Source organism: Solanum stenotomum, chromosome 6 (assembly GCF_019186545.1).
Source record: "Solanum stenotomum isolate F172 chromosome 6, ASM1918654v1, whole genome shotgun sequence".
NCBI classification, from domain to species: domain Eukaryota; kingdom Viridiplantae; phylum Streptophyta; class Magnoliopsida; order Solanales; family Solanaceae; genus Solanum; species Solanum stenotomum.
The window spans coordinates 60,649,766-60,668,439 of record NC_064287.1 but is presented as its reverse complement, the minus strand read 5'-3'; the positions used below and the strand labels follow the sequence as shown (position 1 = coordinate 60,668,439).

Genomic DNA, 18,674 nt, shown 5'->3' with positions numbered 1-18,674 from the left:
TTAAAAAAAATTATTAAAAAAAACATTGTTATATTTCTACAAATTTAGTTTAAATTTTTTTTAGATACACTCTTATATTAGTGATGATAACTATACTTGTTGCATCACCATAGAAGCATTAAAATGTCGCTTTACCGGCAGCTCCTCCGTAAAACCCCGGCGGCCCAAACCCTAAAACCCATTCTCCGATCAATTTCCACCGCCGCCGATTCCACATCTATCGCCGTACAATCGCATCACAATGATCACCAGCGGAACCATGAGTTCCGTCCACCGAGCGACTACCTGAATTCATGGACAGCACCTAAGGATCCTAAGGAGGCGGAGGCTAAACTAGCCCGTTTGCGCCGTGAATATGCGAAGAAAGTGAAGGAGGTGAGGAAAGAGTACATACAAGAAATGGAGCTTCAGAGGATTGAGAAGATGAGAAAAGATGAAGCTAAAAAAGAGGCTCAGAGGATTGCTAATGAGGAACGCAAGGTTGCTAAAGCTGCTGAGAAGAAAGCGAAGGCGAAGGAAAGAGAGGCTGCTGAAGAGGAGTTCCGCAAAACTCTGGTATGTGACTAAAAAAATCAACTGTTTTGTCAGTTTTCGTACTTACGTTGTTTTGATATTACTTGAGTATACCCATTTTGCCTATCCTAATATTGCGTTTGGTATGGATGGACACGGTTTGAACATGTTTTCATGTCTGGGTGGAATATAGGAGATAGGGAGGGGGGGAGGGAACCTGCAAAACTCATGGTGAATCTCCCACTGCTTTGTCCACTAGACAACCGCCATATATTATAGGCCTAAATGGAGCAAAATAGATGTAAAGGATTCATATAGCTGGGCCAACTAGGTCAGATTGAGGTGTAGTAGCAGGAGTTGTGAATTTTACTGCTTGAAGTAGCTACTAGGTGATGGTAGTTTTTCCTTAACAGATGATAATTGCCATCAGTGAGGAGTCTATGCAAGTATTAGAAGTTCTAGTTAGTTGGTTTAGGATGTATTGTAAATGAAAAGGAATAAGGTAATGTACTAATAGTCAACATTTTTTGTATGATCACTCAATTGTTGGATACAGGCAGACTTAGGACTTTCATTTACTTGTAATTGTGTTACTGAAAAGTGTCATGAGATACTTTCTTTTGAGGTTAAAGTATGAAGACAGATCACATTGCTTAAAGAACCTAAAAGGCAGAGAATAAGAACCTGGACTTGTTCTTGCGGCTGATAAATACTGATAAGCAAAGTTGATTAATGCATTGGACGCGTCAAATTCTAGGTATCCTATGTTATGAGCTTTGAATGTCCTCAAAGAAGCTTTTTTTCATAAATATAACTAGAAAAAAGAATTTTGGTTATCCATGTAAGTCATAGAGTTACAGAAAATATTAACAAAACAAGGGATGTGAAAGAGGCCTGAAGTTATGCCTGAAAATTCCATATAACATGTGGACAAGATCAAAGATAACTTGTTATGCATGTGCTTCGTCGCTTAAAGCAAGGAGTGATTTGAATGGAGGGGCTATCGTTTCAGAACAATTTCTGGCTCAAATAATGAGATGTTTGTTCTTTGGATCTCAACTTTTGAGGAATTGGATAGTAGAGGCGTAATTATCTATTGGATGCTGATATAAGTTATTTTAATACATATATATGTGGTATAGTTAGTTTTCCATAAATTTGACGCTTCACATAAGAATTATGAAACACGTGTCTCACTTCACGCTTAGTCCTTGGCTAGCTTGAACTGGAAGTTAAAATCATGTTATACAACCCAAGTATTGAGACGGGATTCCTTTCTTCTTCTTTTATTGGACGTTTTAATCATACTTTTCTTTATTTTAAATCCAAACAAATTAAATGTTACTTGTGGCTCTCATGTTCATCCAATTTAGATTTGAACTGTACAATTCTCATCGTAATAGCCACTCAAACGTAGACATTCAATGGTTAGCAAGGGGGATTGTTTTCCTTCTAGGAAAGTGTTTTTCAAACGCTTAAATAACCTTTTGCTGCATGGATGGTTTATGTAGAGCCTCTAACTCATTCATACATTCATAGTGATGCCTTAATACTTAATATATCACATTGTAAGCTGTATTTATTGTGTAGCGCCGCCTCTTGAAGACAGATCCATGCACATGATGAGGTACATGCATTGGACCTTGTTTACTAAAGCACTCCCCAAGTGAGCCTCTGTGTCTTGTTTAAGGGCTTTAATTCACCTCAAGCGTGCTTTCACGAACATTATTAGTAGTTTTTTTTCCTCGCTTTTTAGAGACGATACATACAGCTCAATTAGCAGGTTCAACTGTAATGTAGGTGCATGAGTGTAGTCTGTTATATCGTTGAGTATGTCTGAAATGCATATAGCTTTGCTTGCAAATATTCTCAGTAAGTATAAATAACATATTCTGTGCTTCTTTAATTATTTATTATGTTTGCAGGTTAAAGAAAGACAGGAAAAGCTTGAATATTGGAGGATGAGGGAAAAGAACTTCTCGAATAAGAAGAAAGAGAAAAATGATCTTCTCCAACGGCAAAGTTCCATGTGGATTGATGAGAAAGAGTTGGAGAAAAAGACACTTGAGGCTATTGTTGACACTGTTCATCTTTGAATTGTTTTCTTTCTCAAACATTTTTGGTCGGAGTGTTGTATTGTTGGTAGGAGGACTGTTTTGAATAAATTCGAACATGTGTAACTTGATTACTTGGATAGGATTCTCACCCTTCCTGCGGGGAACATTTGAGAAAATTGACTCGTGTTCTTCAATAGCCAAATCTGGCAGAAAGTTTACTGTAAAATGGACTTGGGATGCCATCTTATGAACTCAGAATTGCCTCTTTCTCTTTCAGAGAATTATGTTTGTGAATCTTTACTTTCATGAAATTGAACATCGATTAAAATCTTTGATAATAAGCCATATGTTGTTGCTTTTAAGATTGGTAGGCCATAATGGGAGCTCACCTATTTAAGGGACTTGAGTTGTTCTCTTGAACGGGGAATTAAGTACATCTATCTTTACTGAATAAAGTAGATCTTAGATCTTGAGGAGCTACCACTCCCTCGCGAATTCACCATACATCGATATCTTTTGGCTCAATTTCATCCCATCAAAGGGAGCAACCACATTTTCATCATGAAAATTCTTACTTTCCATGGAAGATTAGATCTTGTAACTAGGGTTATGTGTTATCGATAAAAAAGAGGCATAAGCATTGCCTCTGGATCCAATCCATCTTCCCTGGTCTTCCCATTTCCTCAAAATTTTCAACCAAAAGACAATTGCAACATAAGCAGTAAAAAATTAAGATTTCTTTGACCATACAGATGTGCTACGTCAGATAATGAGGTTCATAATCAAAAACCACATCTGTGGGCACTTGCATAATAGCAAAATAAACCATGTTTATAACAGTTCCCAAAATGCAAAAGCAAAAACATTAGAAAAAAGACTACTAGCTAGTCATGTCACCCTTCTATAGAAGTATAAATATATATGGTACACCGGTTGACCACTAATTTTACAGTAAAAAATGAAACTAATTCAAACTTTCATTTACACATCTGCAAAATGGAGAAGACAAAAAATCAGTAGCACTTGTTGTTCCTTGGTGCCATTTCATGCGCGGCTTTTTTTTTTCTTACAGGCCGAGTTTGGAGTAATAGCTTGTGCTACTGAGCTTTTAGTTTATGGATCTTTACATATGGGAAAAATCCGAGGAAGTGCTTGATTTTTGGATTCCATTCTCTTTGCTGAGCACGACAGTACATCAAGAACGTATTTGCAAAGTACACATTGAAACCCATAAGGACATGCCATAGTGCATGACCTTGTGGATTGAAGTACCAGCTTGAAATGTGCTTGCAGAATAGACGATCACACAGCCAGCAGGCAGCTCCAACTAATAAAGTGGCCACATATAACTTTGCAAGCTGCTTTGCGGATCTGTCTTCTGTATGAATGTAATACTTATATGTGCGAGGAATGCATAGAAGGCACAATAGTGCATAATGTAGCATGAAACCAATACCAAAGCGAATCTGCGAATGCAGAATGGCAAATACTACACCATAAAGGAACAAAAATGTGGGCATTGTAGTCTTGTAATGCCAATCTGGTGAATAAATGATATAAATGTAGAGAAGCATTTCCCAGACCATGGGTGTCTCATCACCTTGCTGTTGCCTATCAATTTAAAGCATGGATCATAATAAATTAGAATAACCATCAAATTATTTCCAACATCTTGGATTTATGACAATTATTTCCCATTCATTCTGTATGCACAAGGCAAAAATATAGTTTTTATCTAACAAGAAACTTCAATATCAGGCATACAACATTCACACAACAAGTAAGAGAGAGGAGGTCAGCTTGGTATCTGGTTCATAGTCAGCTTTATCCTGTTATGCAGCAAATTAACAAACAAGAGACTAAGCAACCATTTATGCAAATATTTAATATCTAATGGAGCTACACCATTCAGTGTTGAAATGCTAGCAAATTGTTACTTGTAGAGGCTATTCCTTTATTATGGAGGAAGAAACATGAAACATTTTGAAGGGACCAAGTCACATGTAGATAGGTCAATAGATTTTCTAAAGGTTTCATTAATTTGTAAATTAAGACCATCTTGACGTAGCCTTTTTTTTTTTTTTTTTTTTTTNGGGGGGGGATAAATCAATTAGTCATGTCATTGTCATTAGTCAAATCTTTTGATTGATGTAAAGAGGAAGTTTACAATACACATGGTTTGAAGAGAAACGGAAAGGAGATGGCCAAAAAGAATCAGAATCAAATAAATGTATCATATACAGATATGAATTCCTTCCAAGACAAGATGCAATAAAAAGAGAAAAGCTCATCCTAATTATCTATTATCAAGTTTATATACCAAAAAGGAGAATAAATGATCTCCTGTCAAGGTTAACAAATAATTAGGTAGCATTAGCTGCCATGAGTATTAAGGTTATTCTCCTTTTACCAAGATTTAGGCTTCCAACAGTCCCAACATTCTATTAGCTTCTTAGAAAGTTCGATGTAGTGAATCAGACAGAATAAGATTCTCATACATTTAACAAATTTTAGGTACTCATGTCAATAATGGATTCCCTTCTTCATTCTCCAGGAATGTGGGTAATAAATAACAATAAACCAACTTTATAATGAAAGAATTGGGAAATAAAGGAGGAAGTGCTTACATCTGCCCCAACGTGGCATGATATATCATGCTCCCTAAGGCAAGTATTATATTTGACATATGAAGGACACAGAACCTTTTCTCAAACCGCTGTCTGAGGGCATTCACAAGACCAATCAAAGCCAAAATAATGCATGGGACATTTGATATGGTATTAAAGAACTCTGCAATATAGGAGGAGCGGACATAATTTAGCTCACACCACTCTTTGGTAGATGTTACAGGACCCCAAAAGCTTGAAATGTCATCTGCCATTTTTCAAAATATTTATGTACCTGCGATGAAATAATCAGCTAGTGAGCTGTTGCTATATTTCTTTGACAAAGATGTAATTCCAATATTCTGTGTAATGATAATAGTTCAAAGCATGTCTCATTAGTTACCGTCATATCAATAAATCAAATTCTCAGTATTTTCCTACACAAGGAGGAAGGATCACCAATACCAAATATAGAGACAGTAGGGTATTTGTGATCGAGTTTTTGAACAACTAAATCACTTAATAGAAAAACAGAACAATGAGATTATATTTGCTAAGCCAAATAGGTGAACAACAAGGTTTTTCTGGTCCTCTCAAGCAACATCAAGAACAAAAGGGTTTTCCAATTTTCATTTTACAAAATTTTAATCAAAAGTCCATTCACCATACTTAAACCAATTTAGTACATGATATGCACATATCTTGGATTCAATAGTAAACTTCATAGCAATCTAACATATGTCTATGACCTATCAACAAAGGGCAGATGCAAGAGACTGGAAAACAGAATCATCAAACAGTGTTCCACAATAAGAAGCATGTAGTTTCATCATTCTCCATGCTTAAACCAATGAACTAATTATCACAGAAAAACCAACCTACCAGACACATTTAATATTCTACTAGACATAGTTTATTTTTTTCTCTCCAAACAGAACTTCTTATATTAACCTTTCCTCTCAAACAAACTATCAAATTTTGGCACATTTTCGTATATCCCTTCCTAAGAGTAGCCACCAAATTACAATGATTAATGATCATAAACCCTTGAATCACCATAAATGCAGTTATATCAAATGATATCCTGCTAAAACAAAACCTTCCAAACAATGAACCAACCAGGGGTATTCGACACGGGTGGAAAGATCATCTGAAGGGTTACTAGATGCTATGTGTCAGCTGAATTAAGAAAGTGTCAGCCACTTACTCTCAAGTACAGTTGCAGCAGCAGATCTCTGGACTATGTTTTTCTCAATTTTTCTACAAGTTTGGATCATGCCTCACAGCATATCAAGGAAGCTTATGAGAGCTGGTGTTCATGGAAAGTTGATAAAACCATCATGAAAATCTGGTTAATGGTGCCGGCTGGTATATTTTGATGTATCTAGAAAGAAAGAAGTTGTCGATGTTTCGATGGAATCTCAACTTCAAATCACTCTAAAAGCCAAATGTTTACAAGATTTGTTTACCTAACTCACCAGGCCCTTGTATCTACTACTTATCATTTTTTTGGATTGTATAAGCACTCTAGTTGTAGCTCAATATTTTGTATATGAGCTGACTCAATCTCTCTTTTGTAATTTTTGCTCTTGCATCTGCTTGATGCTATTAATGAAATCTACTTACTTCATTAAAAAGAGAATCTGAAGGTTACTTTTCCAAACGTGATCACAAGTCACACATTGACCCGGGAAATCACACATAATATGTATCACTAATTTTATGCCTTGATGTTTTTTGGCAACACAAGCGCCATAGAACTCTATGTTTGCTCCCAACTCCATCTCGGCAAGCATCTTCCTCTTGAGGGTAAGGAGTTTCTTTCCTTATCCGAGACAGGCCCATGGGGCTTAATTGTTGAAAGAAAATATCTTTCCCAACTATAATTATATCTTAAAATAGATATTGACATTTCAAAGAACTATTTTTCTGAGAATTCCTATTATATCAGTCAATTCCTCTCACATGTATACTTGGTGTATAATCTTTGCACTATCTTTCATCAAAATCCCAAATTGGCAAAGAATGTGTCCTTTATACTTTGCTAGAAATGGCTAAACTCGTAGAAAACTAACATATATCATCAACTCCTTCACCGAAAGGAATTTATCCCCATAAAACTCATGCCCACAAGCATTCTATGTCAAATTTGATATCTTAACCATGATCATGAGCGAGTGCATAAATATACTCCTGAAAGATGAGTGGATATAGGAAATTGTGTTGTTGCGAGCTATCTGGTTACCTTCAAAGTTCAAACCTAACTATTAATTCATTGTCCGCTAAATCATGTACTCGACATTAACTGAAGTAGCCAAAATTGATAAAATAACAATAAGCAAAAATCAACTCCAATCATCTGTTTCCTTCACCTCATATAAACCCACATTCTCAACTTAACACAATGGATACCTTCCTACCGAAATTAAATTTTAAGACCGCTAACAAAATTTTCCATTAATTCATGTATTCGACATCATTAGTCAAAATTGATAATAATTAGCAAAAATTCACCTCAGATAAACCCTCATTCCCCAACTTAACACAAATGAATACCTTCCTACAGAAATTAAACTTTTAAGATCACCTTGAACAAAATGTTCCATTAATTTACATATTCGACATTAATTGAAATGGTCAAAATTGATTAATAAGTAACAAAAAATCACCTCATATAAACATCATTCCAAACTTATCACAAACAAAAAAAAATCTAGTTCCTACCGAAAAAACAAAATTGAGATCACCGCCGAACAAAATTCAAAAACAGAATACAACAAATAAGAGAATCCAATAACATTACTTCAAATAAGTATATTAAATTATATGATTGATTTAGCAGGTACATAAAATCCATGCAAATAAACTACAAATTTACCTTTCAAATCAGATGCAATCCACCGTTGAACTTCTGTAAATCTGTATCAATTTGCTCCCGCGATATATATACATATATATTTGTATATGATATACACACACAGCGATCTTCTTCTTCTTCTCTCTCGCTAGGGTTAAGAAAAAAAGTACAAAAAATGGATTTTGTAAAAGTTTAAAGGAACAAGAGATGCTAATATAATGGGGCGAAATTAGGATTTGGACATTTTTGAGGCGCCTGAGAGAGAAATATTTAAATGTAACTTGGGACTTCGTGGGAAGCATTACAGGTCGATTTGGGTCGGATCAGAATCAAAATCAAATTAATTTAATTTTTTTTTAAAATAAATAAAATTAAATCAAATCAAATCCGAAAAAAAATTTGATCTCGATTGCTATTTACGTCCTCCAACCTAAGCACTTATACTTATATAAAGTTATTTAAATAAGAAGACACGTGTGTTCTATATTGTGGTATAATATACATAGATGTAAATTGCGGTATAGAACATCGCATAAGACGCATGTCTATTTGTTTAATTTTAATTAAATTTAACATCTTATTTGGATGGTTGTTACCTGTTGTATTGTATTGTACTGCTACTTTAAATACAATTTTTGTTTGATTGTTACTTAACTTTTATTGTATTGTACCGTTTAAATCCATCATTAAATAACGATGAAAAGATTCATTTTATGTAACGATCGATTTGGTATGATTACATCGTTATCTTAATATTTTCTTCTCAATTTGTCTTTAGTTATTGTTTAATAATTATATTTTATCTTTTACCCCTACTTTTTCTTTTTAAAAATTTATAAATCAAATTATAAATATGTGACATTATATAACAATAAAAAATAATACAATTAATCCAAACATTGTATTCATTCGAACAATAAAATACAACATAATATAGTATCAATTAAGACCAAGTTATAAACCACGTTTATTGACAATTCTGAAGCTATTGAAAAGATAGAAAGATGACACAAATGAGAAGCTTTGTCAATACCATTTCTTGGAATTAACATCATACCTTTTTTTGTTTGTTCTTTTTTTTGGCACTTCTAACTTAAATTATAAAAAAGGAAACAAATTGAACTTTGGCATTAAGAAAACTCAAAGTTTTTCTAAAAGAAATATGGATTTTATGAGAAAACAAATTACAACAAGTATAGTAATTGTTATTTTCTTTGTATCAACAGTTTTTGGAAGGAATATTTTGCAAATATTGAGTGAAAATGAAGATGGAATTTGTACATCTATGGTGGAAACTCAAGGCTATGGTTGTGAAGAACATAAAGTATGTTCAATATCCTACAATTCATACAAAAGGGTCGTTTGGTAGGAGGGATAAGCGATAATGATCTTAAAAAAAAATACAAGATCATTTTATCATATGTTTGATTAGTGTTATTAGTTAGTCTCGAGATCATTTATCCATTATACGTATTACAATGATGAGATAAGTTATCTCATCATATTGATAGAATAACTTTATCTATCCCATTGCCCTATCAAACGATCCCTTATAGAATTGGTGTACTACTAAAAAAAATCAGGAATTATTGATGAATTTTTTTTAGCTAAACAACAAAATTTATCACTAATTCTATTTTGTTGATGGAATATCAGAAAAGTCTATTATATATGAATAATTTATCAATAGATTAGCAAAGAAATTTATAGCTAATTTTTTTTTTTTTGTGGTAGTGGTGATTATATTATACATTTGGGCATTTTTTTTATTTGGTTATTTTTCTTTTTAGGTGACAACAGATGATGGTTATATTCTGAGTTTACAAAGGATACCCAAGGGAATATCTGGAAAGGCAGCAACTAATCCACCTGTTCTTCTACAACATGGACTATTAATGGTTAATTAATTCTTCACTTTGGTTTTAACTATCTCATATTCTTTTACTTCACATTGAGTTATAAAGTGTTGTCTATCGATGAACAAAGTATCTCGTGTTTTCTAAGAGTTTGGAAAAGGGTGAACTAAAGATAAAAGCAAATATTGAAAACTCGGGAAAGGAGATTAAGACCTAGCCCAGCTTTCTTTCACACTCTAAGGGCTATAGTATAAACAACCCAGGGACGGCTCAAGCATATTAGTGGCTTAAAGCAAAAATCAAACGGGGTCTTAAGCTTAAATTGTTAATAACTTTTATATAATTGATTTGTTCTAGTTTTCAATTGATAATATAACCATTCTTATTTTAAATTATTTTTCACGAGATATAATACTCCAAATATGTCAAATTTCTTCTAATAATTCCTTCATTTTTCATGAAAAAGTAGTATTCAATATTTGTTAAAATAATAATAACTTATAACCTATTATTATTAAAAATGAGGCCCCTTAAATTTCGGAGCCTAAGGCACATGTCTTTTTTTTAACATTGTCGAGCCGCCCCTGAAACAACCTACTATAATACAAATATTAGTAGGCTAGTGGTTGCTTCTACGACTTGAACTCATGATCTATGAGTCACACTGAGATAATTCTATCGTTTGTCCAAATTTCAAAGTCTTTCTTCATTTTAATTTCAAATATTACTTCATTTTCTCAAATCTCGACCAAATCATGTTCAAACACTTATCACAAACTCTATTTTTGTGGCAATTAAGTTAGCGACTTTCAGTGACGACAACTGATAAATCGCCACAAATACTTTTCCAAACCAAATTTTATCATTGTAGTGTTAACGAAGTTAATGCAAGCTTAATTGTTAATTTGTTCTAATTAATCGAAATATTAATTTTTCAGTCGGAAACAACCTCTTTACCTATATAATTAAGGTAGGGGTTATAACGCTATGTATAGACCATCTTCTTCAGATCACTTATACGTGAGATTACACTAAATATGTTATTGTTATAGTCGAAAAGTTAATTTTTTTTTATTAATGACAGGATGGAAATACATGGCTGCTAAATCCTACCGATGAATCATTAGCTTTCATTCTAGCAGATGATGGTTATGATGTTTGGATTGCAAATACAAGAGGAACTAAATATAGCCAAGGACATACATCACTTAGCCCTCAAGATCCAGTTCAGTTTCATTAATTATATTTGCACTATATCTCATATATGGAACAGGAACCTCGACGTAACTGGTAAAGTTACAGACATGTGATCATGAAGATCACAGGTTTGAGCTATAGCAACAATCTCTTGCAGAAATGCAGGGTAAGATTGTGAACAATTTACCCTTGTGGTACAACCCTTCCCGAACACCGCACATGGTCAGAGCTTAGTGCACTTGAGCTACCCTACTATTATCTCATATATGTATAAATATTTATTACATTAGCCAAAACAACAATTATTATAATTTAATCTATTTTTTTTTTCAATTATGAACAGGAATATTGGGAATGGTCATGGGATGAATTGGTGGATTTTGATTTACCTGCTACATTTAAGTATGTTCATGATCAAACTGGCCAAAAGTTACACTACGTTGGCCATTCTCTGGTGATTTTCTGGCTATTTTTTAAATAGCATTTCACTCATTCTTTTCTTGATCTAAAAAGGGATAATTCCTAAACAGTTTGGCCAACTAGTTTACAAAATATATAAATTGTGTAAATTTTATATTAAATATACATATACTATACATTTTGTATATCTATACATATTATATATATAATCAATGTATAAAGTGTGTATATTTCGACCATAACAGTATATTAGTTGGCTTAATTGTATATATTACTTAAGGTCATCAAACTTATCTTTTTAGACACTGAAGTTATATAACTACTTTTTGTCTCAAAAAGTTATTTCCAACTTTATCTTTAAATAATAGTCATTGTCATAGAGTTTCAAAATTTACGAGTAAAATTTCAAATAATATCCTGACTTTTCACATGTAAAATTTGAAACTCCACGATAAAAAACCATTTTTCGATTCCAAAGATGGACAGCTGGCTATTTCTTAAAATGGCCATAACCTCTTCATTTAAAAAATAATCATTGTCATGTAGTTTTAAATTTCATAAACTAAAAAGTGGGACTATTTTGGAATTTTATCCAAAGTTCAACTATTTTTAAATGACAAAAATTAGTTTTGTAACTTTGATGCAATAAACAGAAAAAATTAATGACCATCCATGAGGTGTAACGATTTGGGCACTGTCACGAAGAGAGGCTCGATGAATTAGACGTGTTTGTGAAGATGCAGACTATCTGCATCTAGACAAACGAACCCTCGAAAAATGTGAACCTAATAGTATGTTTAAGAATAACTGAACTACTTTTTTTTTTTTGAAAAATCAGGGGACTTTGATTGCATTTGCAGCAATTTCAGAAAATAAGCTATTAGACATGTTGAGATCAGCAGCTTTATTAAGCCCAATTGCTTATTTGGGGCAAATAAAATCTCCTCTTGCAATAAGTGCTTCTCAAAATTTTATAGCTGAAGTAAGAGAACTAATTTTCTTACCATTTCAAGCTCCTGTTTAGCCATAAATTTCGATAGTAGATATTCTTTTTTAAGAAAATAAAATAAAATTACAAGTTTCAAAAACTAGTCTAGACCGATCAGTTTTTGGATTTTTGGGTGAAATTTCACTTTCACTCACAAAATTTTAATGTTTTTTTCAAATAAAATGCATGTTCAAACACAGTTTCAAGAACTATTTTTGAACAAACTTCATGAACTCATTTTTTTACGTTTTAACTAAATCTATAGTTGTTCCTTCAGGGACATCCGATAAAAAAAAAAACTAAATCTATAGTTAAATGCTAGCTTAAACATGTAGCTTTGATTACACTTCAACAAAAGTAGGTAAAATTTCCTTTTTTATGTTTTTTTTTCAGGGTTTGTATTGGTTGGGAATCCATGAATTTGATCCAAAAGGGTAAGATATTCCATCCAATTCATTTGATCAATGCTTGTTTTTCTAAAAACAAAAAAATAACTTGGAAGTCAAGAAAGGAAAGATAAATAGGGGAGGAATTATTTCGCGGGTGATCATTCAACTTTTAGTTTAAACAAACACATAACCTTCTATTATATTTTTGGCTTAAAGATTGCCCTATTTCGAATAGTTCAAGGACAAAACTGACATATTCTTTGTTGTTTCGGAGCAATTTTTAAAAAAAGGCTTTTTTGAGCTATTTGGATAGTTGGAGGGTATTTTTAAGTTTGTTGTCCCATAACGGTGAGTCATTTTGAGGGAAACAACATAACGAATGGTAAAGTTGATCTATTTCAAATAGTTCAAAAGTTTTTTTGGCCCTTTTCTGCTTCTTTTATACTTAGTTATTTATTTCACGTCAAAAATACATTTCATGTTTGTTAAATTCATTTAGAATTTGCACTTTTGGCTGAAATTATATACAGAGAGGCTGTTGTCAAACTTTTGGAAAAAATATGCCAAGATCCAGGCAACAATTGCAGTGACTTGATGAATTCTTTTACTGGTATCTCAAATTCTTCACCAACTCATTCTTTTACATTTTATTTAGACAAGTTACATATCTGGTCGATCGGCTAAAAATAATTATATTCGTTAGTCAAATATAAATATACATATATATACACATTAATATACAAAAAATATACATTTATAGACTATGCATTTCTCATTTTCTCTGTACTAATTTTTATGTTAGGCCCAAATTGTTGTGTGAACTCTTCAAGAACTGATATTTTTCTTGAGCATGAGCCACAGGCAACAGCAACAAAAAACATGATCCATATAGCCCAAAGTAAGTTTGCTACTTCAATGCAGATAAATAAATAAACATAAAAACTTGAAATTTCGGGATAATTTAACGTATGATCACTAAACTTTATTGATATATAAAAAGGCTCTATTTTTTAATTAAAGTAACCGAACCGTATGTGAATGTCTCTAATATGCAAATGATCGGAAGGTCAAATTGACTACAGAGACGCCAGGTTATGCCACGTCACTCACCACATTATCCACTTTGTCACTCTGTAACATTCCACCTCATAAAAAAATCCACGATTTTTTCTGTCCATATTCTATGACATGGAATTTAAAGAGTGACAAAACCCTTACGTGGGAAGGGATATGTTATAACTCAACGCGAAAAATTTGACCTTCTCATCATTTGTATTTTATGAGCAATTCACTCATAGTTTAAAAAGAAACACAGTATATAAAAATTCTAGCTTCGCTATTGACCGACTGTTTTTTTTTTTTTTGGGATAGTGACAAGAAAAGGGACTATAGAAAAATTTGACTATGGAAATGATGAAGAAAACAACAAACACTATGGGCAACCAAATCCTCCACAATACATAATGTCAAATATACCAAATAATATTCCTCTTTTTTTAGGCTATGGAGGGGCAGATTATCTTTCTGATGTGAATGATGTGAAGATTTTGTTGGATAAATTGCAAAATCATAATCCAGACAAACTTGTATTGCAATATAGAGAAGATTATGCACATGCTGACTTTGTTTTTGGTACAAATGCTAAAGAAATTGTGTATAATCCTATAATGGCCTTCTTTAAACTTAATTAAGAAGATCTAGTTATAAGGTTAATGTATATTTGTTGTTATTGTTATTTTTTTTAATTATATATAAGTAGATATATTATAGCATTTTAGTTGTAACTAGTGAGTCAAAGTTGAATAAGTAGTATTGTATTCCCTCCGTTTTATTTTACTTAGCCCCTATATCGGATATAGTTATTTCAATTTACTTGTTCAGTTTCTGAAATTAAATAAATTTATTAGAGTATATTTTATCATATGGCATTTTCCAGCACTACAACAAACAAAGGATTTTGCGGTAATAATATAATTATTGTTATATTATATTTAGCAACAATAATATATATGAGTTTTTGTAACCAATACTCTATATAAATGTCGTTAAAGGGTTGAACGACTTTAGATACAATGACATTGACTCAATTGTGGCTAAAAAAATTTGCGGCAATATTTCAATAAAATCTATTGCCATTACATGTCTCTTATGTAGTGTAGTAGATAAATTTAGAGTTTCAAAACATCATCAATAATGTTAATTTAATAAAATACACCTCTCATCAAAGTTTTTTTAAGGGATGTATGCCAACTGCCAACATTGAACAAGTAATATAAAACAAAAAGAATAACTATATAAAGTACCAATAGTCAAAAAGATAACGAATATGTACCGTTCAACCAATTAGTTTCCGTTTCAACAAGAACAAAAAAAGGCACGTAGGAACTCGAAAGTAAATGAAAAATTGCAAGATTCAAATTAGCAAATGTTAGGTAATTTAAATTGCAAGAAAATTGTTAATAGGGAATGAACCACGAAGTCAATTAAGTGTTTAATTAACTTTAGTGCTTAATTAATATAAGTAGGTTCTACACCCAATACAAATTGCTTTTGTGTTTTTTCAAATAAAATATAAGAGAAGACGTAAACACAAAGCATTCAAAATTTTGACTAACTAGCTAACTTTTATTAAAGAAAAAAATATTAAAAAATAAAGGAACTAATCTTACACGATTAATATATTATATTTTTATTAGCTGATATCGTTCAATAACGAGGGCTGAGGAGGACTTTTAAAAATACAACAAAAAAAATCAACAAAATTTCATAGAAATTGCACAATCAGTAACAGAATGAAGATTTTCACTAAAAAAATATACTATACATAAAAAAATTAATAATTTTAAATATGTATGAATACTATATTTTTTTGTCGAGTGAGGTGACCCTTGCTGACCGCTACTTGCAGTTGCAAGTAGGGATATATCTTGGTGGTTCGATGAAAAATCAATTTTAATTACTGAGTCAATTTGATTTTTTAAGTTCATCAATAATAAGTATTTTATTGAGTATTTGAATCAAATTTACTAACAAGTTTAAGAAACTATCGATATATTAATACGCATTTCAAGAAATAAAATTATCATGCAGATTCTACATCATTATTTAATATGAGGATATATTATTTTAATAAAATGATCATGCAGATTCTACATCATTATTTAATATGAGGATATATTATTTTATAGTACTGGCTTTAGAATATATTCCAAAATTGTCACTACATTTGTCACGTTAAACAAATGAAAATGTGTATTTTATCTTTTATGGAGTACTATTTGATTTTATGAAAATTTTGCATCATTTTTTAACAGGGACGGCTCAAGCATATTAGTGGCTTAAAGCAAAAATAAAATTGGGCCTTAAACTTAAATTGTTAATAACTTTTATATAATTGATTTGTTCTAGTTTTCAATTGATAATATAACCATTCTTATTTTAAATTATTTATCATGAGATATAGTACTCCGAATATGTCAAATTTCTTCTAATAATTCCTTCATTTTTCATGAAAATTTACTTTTTTCACAAATAGTATTCAATATTTGTTAAAAATAATAATAACTTATAACCTATTATTATTAAAAATGAGGCCCCTTAAATTTCGGGGCCTAAGGCACATGTCTTTTTTTAACACTATCGAGCCGCCCCTGTTTTTTAATAATATGACGAAATATTTTATATTGACTTTAGAATATATTCCAAAATTCATATGTATTGGCAGTTGGCTACTACTTTAATAATTTGTCACGTTAAACAAATGAAAATGTGTACGTTCTGCTAACTTTTTATTATTATTATTATTATTATTTTATTTATATTATTTTTTTATTAGAGTACTATTTTGATTTTATGATGATTTTGCATCATATTTTAATATGACAATATATTTTATATTCGATTTAGAATATATTCCAAATATTCATATGGACGTAACAAGGGTAAATAATACTGATAACTGGTAAATATTTATTCGCATGTGTCAATCGTTTATCTGAAATCAATAAATACACAATATGTGTTAGAATATATATATCGCTCAATCATGGCTAATTAATGTATCATTTAACCATAATAAATAATATTTATTTAGTGTAAGCAAAAAAAAATGTTTTAACAACCAATTGATACTAACTCGACTTGGGATTGATATTTATTAATAATCTGTTTAGCTAAATTTCTAAATCAATTTATTTATTAAAATATTATTTTTTAAAAAAAGTAATTTAGAGAGAAGCATAAGCCGTTTTATAGGCTTGATTGGTTAATTATTAATCATACAGTATAAGACAATTTCAATATTCAAATGTTTGTTATTCAATTCGACTTGTGATCGTAAATATATATTATTCACTTTTTTTTACTAAGAATAATATTGCATATCATATAAACAATTCTATCAAGATAAAACGAATCAAAAGAATTAATAAATTAAGGATATCAATATCATGGCGTTAAAATAAATGTCGAAAAAGTTAAGTTTTACTCATACAAATCTCGAAATGTTAAATTAACATGGCTTTTGAGTAGCTAGAGAGCTACTCTCTCCGTCTCAAAATATTTAATCGTGTTTTTTATTTACATGCTTTTAAGAAAATATTAATTAAAAAAAGGTTCAATTATTTTATCATTTTTAATGTTTTATAATATATATATTCATCGATCATTTACTTTATTATGTGTCATAATTGAGATATATAGCCTTCAAAAACAATTACGACCTCCTCTATTCATTTTTGACTGGACACACCTTTCAAGTAGTTTATCCATTTGAATATAATAAATTGAATATTTTGAAAAAGTAAATCAAAAAATGAATAGTACTTCATAATAAAGGTAAATATAAATACATAAAATGGTAAGTTATTTTTTGACTTTTTAAACTGGATAAGAAAAAACAAACTTTTATTTTAGATATACATGGCAAGTAGTAAAAATGAATGTGGGGGCAAAATCTGTTTAATAAGAACGATAAATATTTTGAAATAGAGGAAATATGAGGTTAATTGAATTGTGATTTTTGTAATCCAAATTGATAACCGAGCATAATTAGAGTAATTTTTAATGACAATGACTTAGTATAGACTATATAGTATCCTAAATTTTTTAATAAAACGAGGGACTAATATAATGTTTTCTTTTCTTCCTAAATTGACAAGTAATTAAGATATCAAGGGAAAAGGTATGGATGGAATTAAAAATTTTGTGATTATTGTACAATAATGATATAAAATACTAAATGTGATTAGGTGAAATGAATCTATAAATTATATAAAACTAATCGTCATATCTTTGATTAGTTGAATTTTTCCTAATTAACAATTTCTTCAAGTCGTGAAGGATCATTTGGCCGTTGGTTAGAAAAGTGAATTATTTGTGTATTTAAATTAGCATAGTTAATATAATGCTTGATAGTGTTTTAGGCGCTAGCTACATATAAAATTTAACACACCAAATATATATATCGTGTTCAGTTATTCGTTTATACTCTCACATAATTTACATATATATATAGTTATGAGAAATCTTTATATTATTTTATGTAGGAGAGCAGATGGAATAAATAATGTATGAATAACTAAACTCTCCATAATTAATTTCCTCGTTACTAATATATGTATAAATCCAACTAGTAACCAAAAGACGCTTGATTATCCACCTCACTGTCATAGCAATCCAAACGAGGATGATTTCCTATATCTTATAGAAATAAATCTTATTTCTCAATTTTCTATATAATTATTATTATTTAAAATGGGTCTAGTAAAAAGGATCATTTAATATTTTATTT

At 31.0% G+C, this 18,674-nt stretch overlaps 4 protein-coding genes across 5 annotated transcripts in view; 3 read left to right on the top strand and 1 right to left on the bottom strand.

Annotated features, from left to right (window-relative positions):
- LOC125866664 (glycine-rich RNA-binding protein 4, mitochondrial-like) overlaps positions 1–18,674 on the top strand; it is a 469,856-nt gene that overhangs the window by 414,748 nt on the left and 36,434 nt on the right. The gene's annotated exons all lie outside the window — the stretch shown is intronic.
- LOC125866656 (protein PXR1) lies at positions 85–2,895 on the top strand. Its single transcript, XM_049546963.1, has 2 exons — positions 85–555; positions 2,439–2,895. The coding sequence occupies exons 1-2, from the start codon at positions 124–126 to the stop codon at positions 2,607–2,609; spliced, it is 603 nt and encodes a 200-aa protein (XP_049402920.1). The 5' UTR covers positions 85–123; the 3' UTR covers positions 2,610–2,895.
- Positions 3,346–8,221, bottom strand: LOC125866651 (alkaline ceramidase-like). Its single transcript, XM_049546954.1, has 3 exons — positions 8,055–8,221; positions 5,198–5,471; positions 3,346–4,181 (listed from the first exon to the last, which is right to left on the bottom strand). The coding sequence occupies exons 2-3, from the start codon at positions 5,449–5,451 to the stop codon at positions 3,668–3,670; spliced, it is 768 nt and encodes a 255-aa protein (XP_049402911.1). The 5' UTR covers positions 5,452–5,471; positions 8,055–8,221; the 3' UTR covers positions 3,346–3,667.
- Positions 9,196–14,574, top strand: LOC125869006 (triacylglycerol lipase 2-like). Its single transcript, XM_049549561.1, has 9 exons — positions 9,196–9,357; positions 9,824–9,931; positions 10,974–11,114; positions 11,430–11,540; positions 12,345–12,488; positions 12,888–12,928; positions 13,414–13,493; positions 13,686–13,781; positions 14,255–14,574. The coding sequence occupies exons 1-9, from the start codon at positions 9,196–9,198 to the stop codon at positions 14,572–14,574; spliced, it is 1,203 nt and encodes a 400-aa protein (XP_049405518.1).

Excerpts from the sequence above, each read along its gene's own strand:
- LOC125866651 (XM_049546954.1), bottom strand. The coding sequence starts at position 5,451 with ATGGCAGATGACATTTCAAGCTTTTGGGGTCCTGTAACATCTACCAAA. Across the intron at positions 4,182-5,197 it reads CATGCCACGTTGGGGCAGAT|GCAACAGCAAGGTGATGAGA; the intron begins GTAAGCACTTCC and ends TTAAATTGATAG.
- LOC125869006 (XM_049549561.1), top strand. The coding sequence starts at position 9,196 with ATGGATTTTATGAGAAAACAAATTACAACAAGTATAGTAATTGTTATT. Across the intron at positions 12,929-13,413 it reads CATGAATTTGATCCAAAAGG|AGAGGCTGTTGTCAAACTTT; the intron begins GTAAGATATTCC and ends AATTATATACAG. Across the intron at positions 13,494-13,685 it reads CTTGATGAATTCTTTTACTG|GCCCAAATTGTTGTGTGAAC; the intron begins GTATCTCAAATT and ends TTTTTATGTTAG.
- LOC125866656 (XM_049546963.1), top strand. The coding sequence starts at position 124 with ATGTCGCTTTACCGGCAGCTCCTCCGTAAAACCCCGGCGGCCCAAACC. Across the intron at positions 556-2,438 it reads AGGAGTTCCGCAAAACTCTG|GTTAAAGAAAGACAGGAAAA; the intron begins GTATGTGACTAA and ends TTATGTTTGCAG.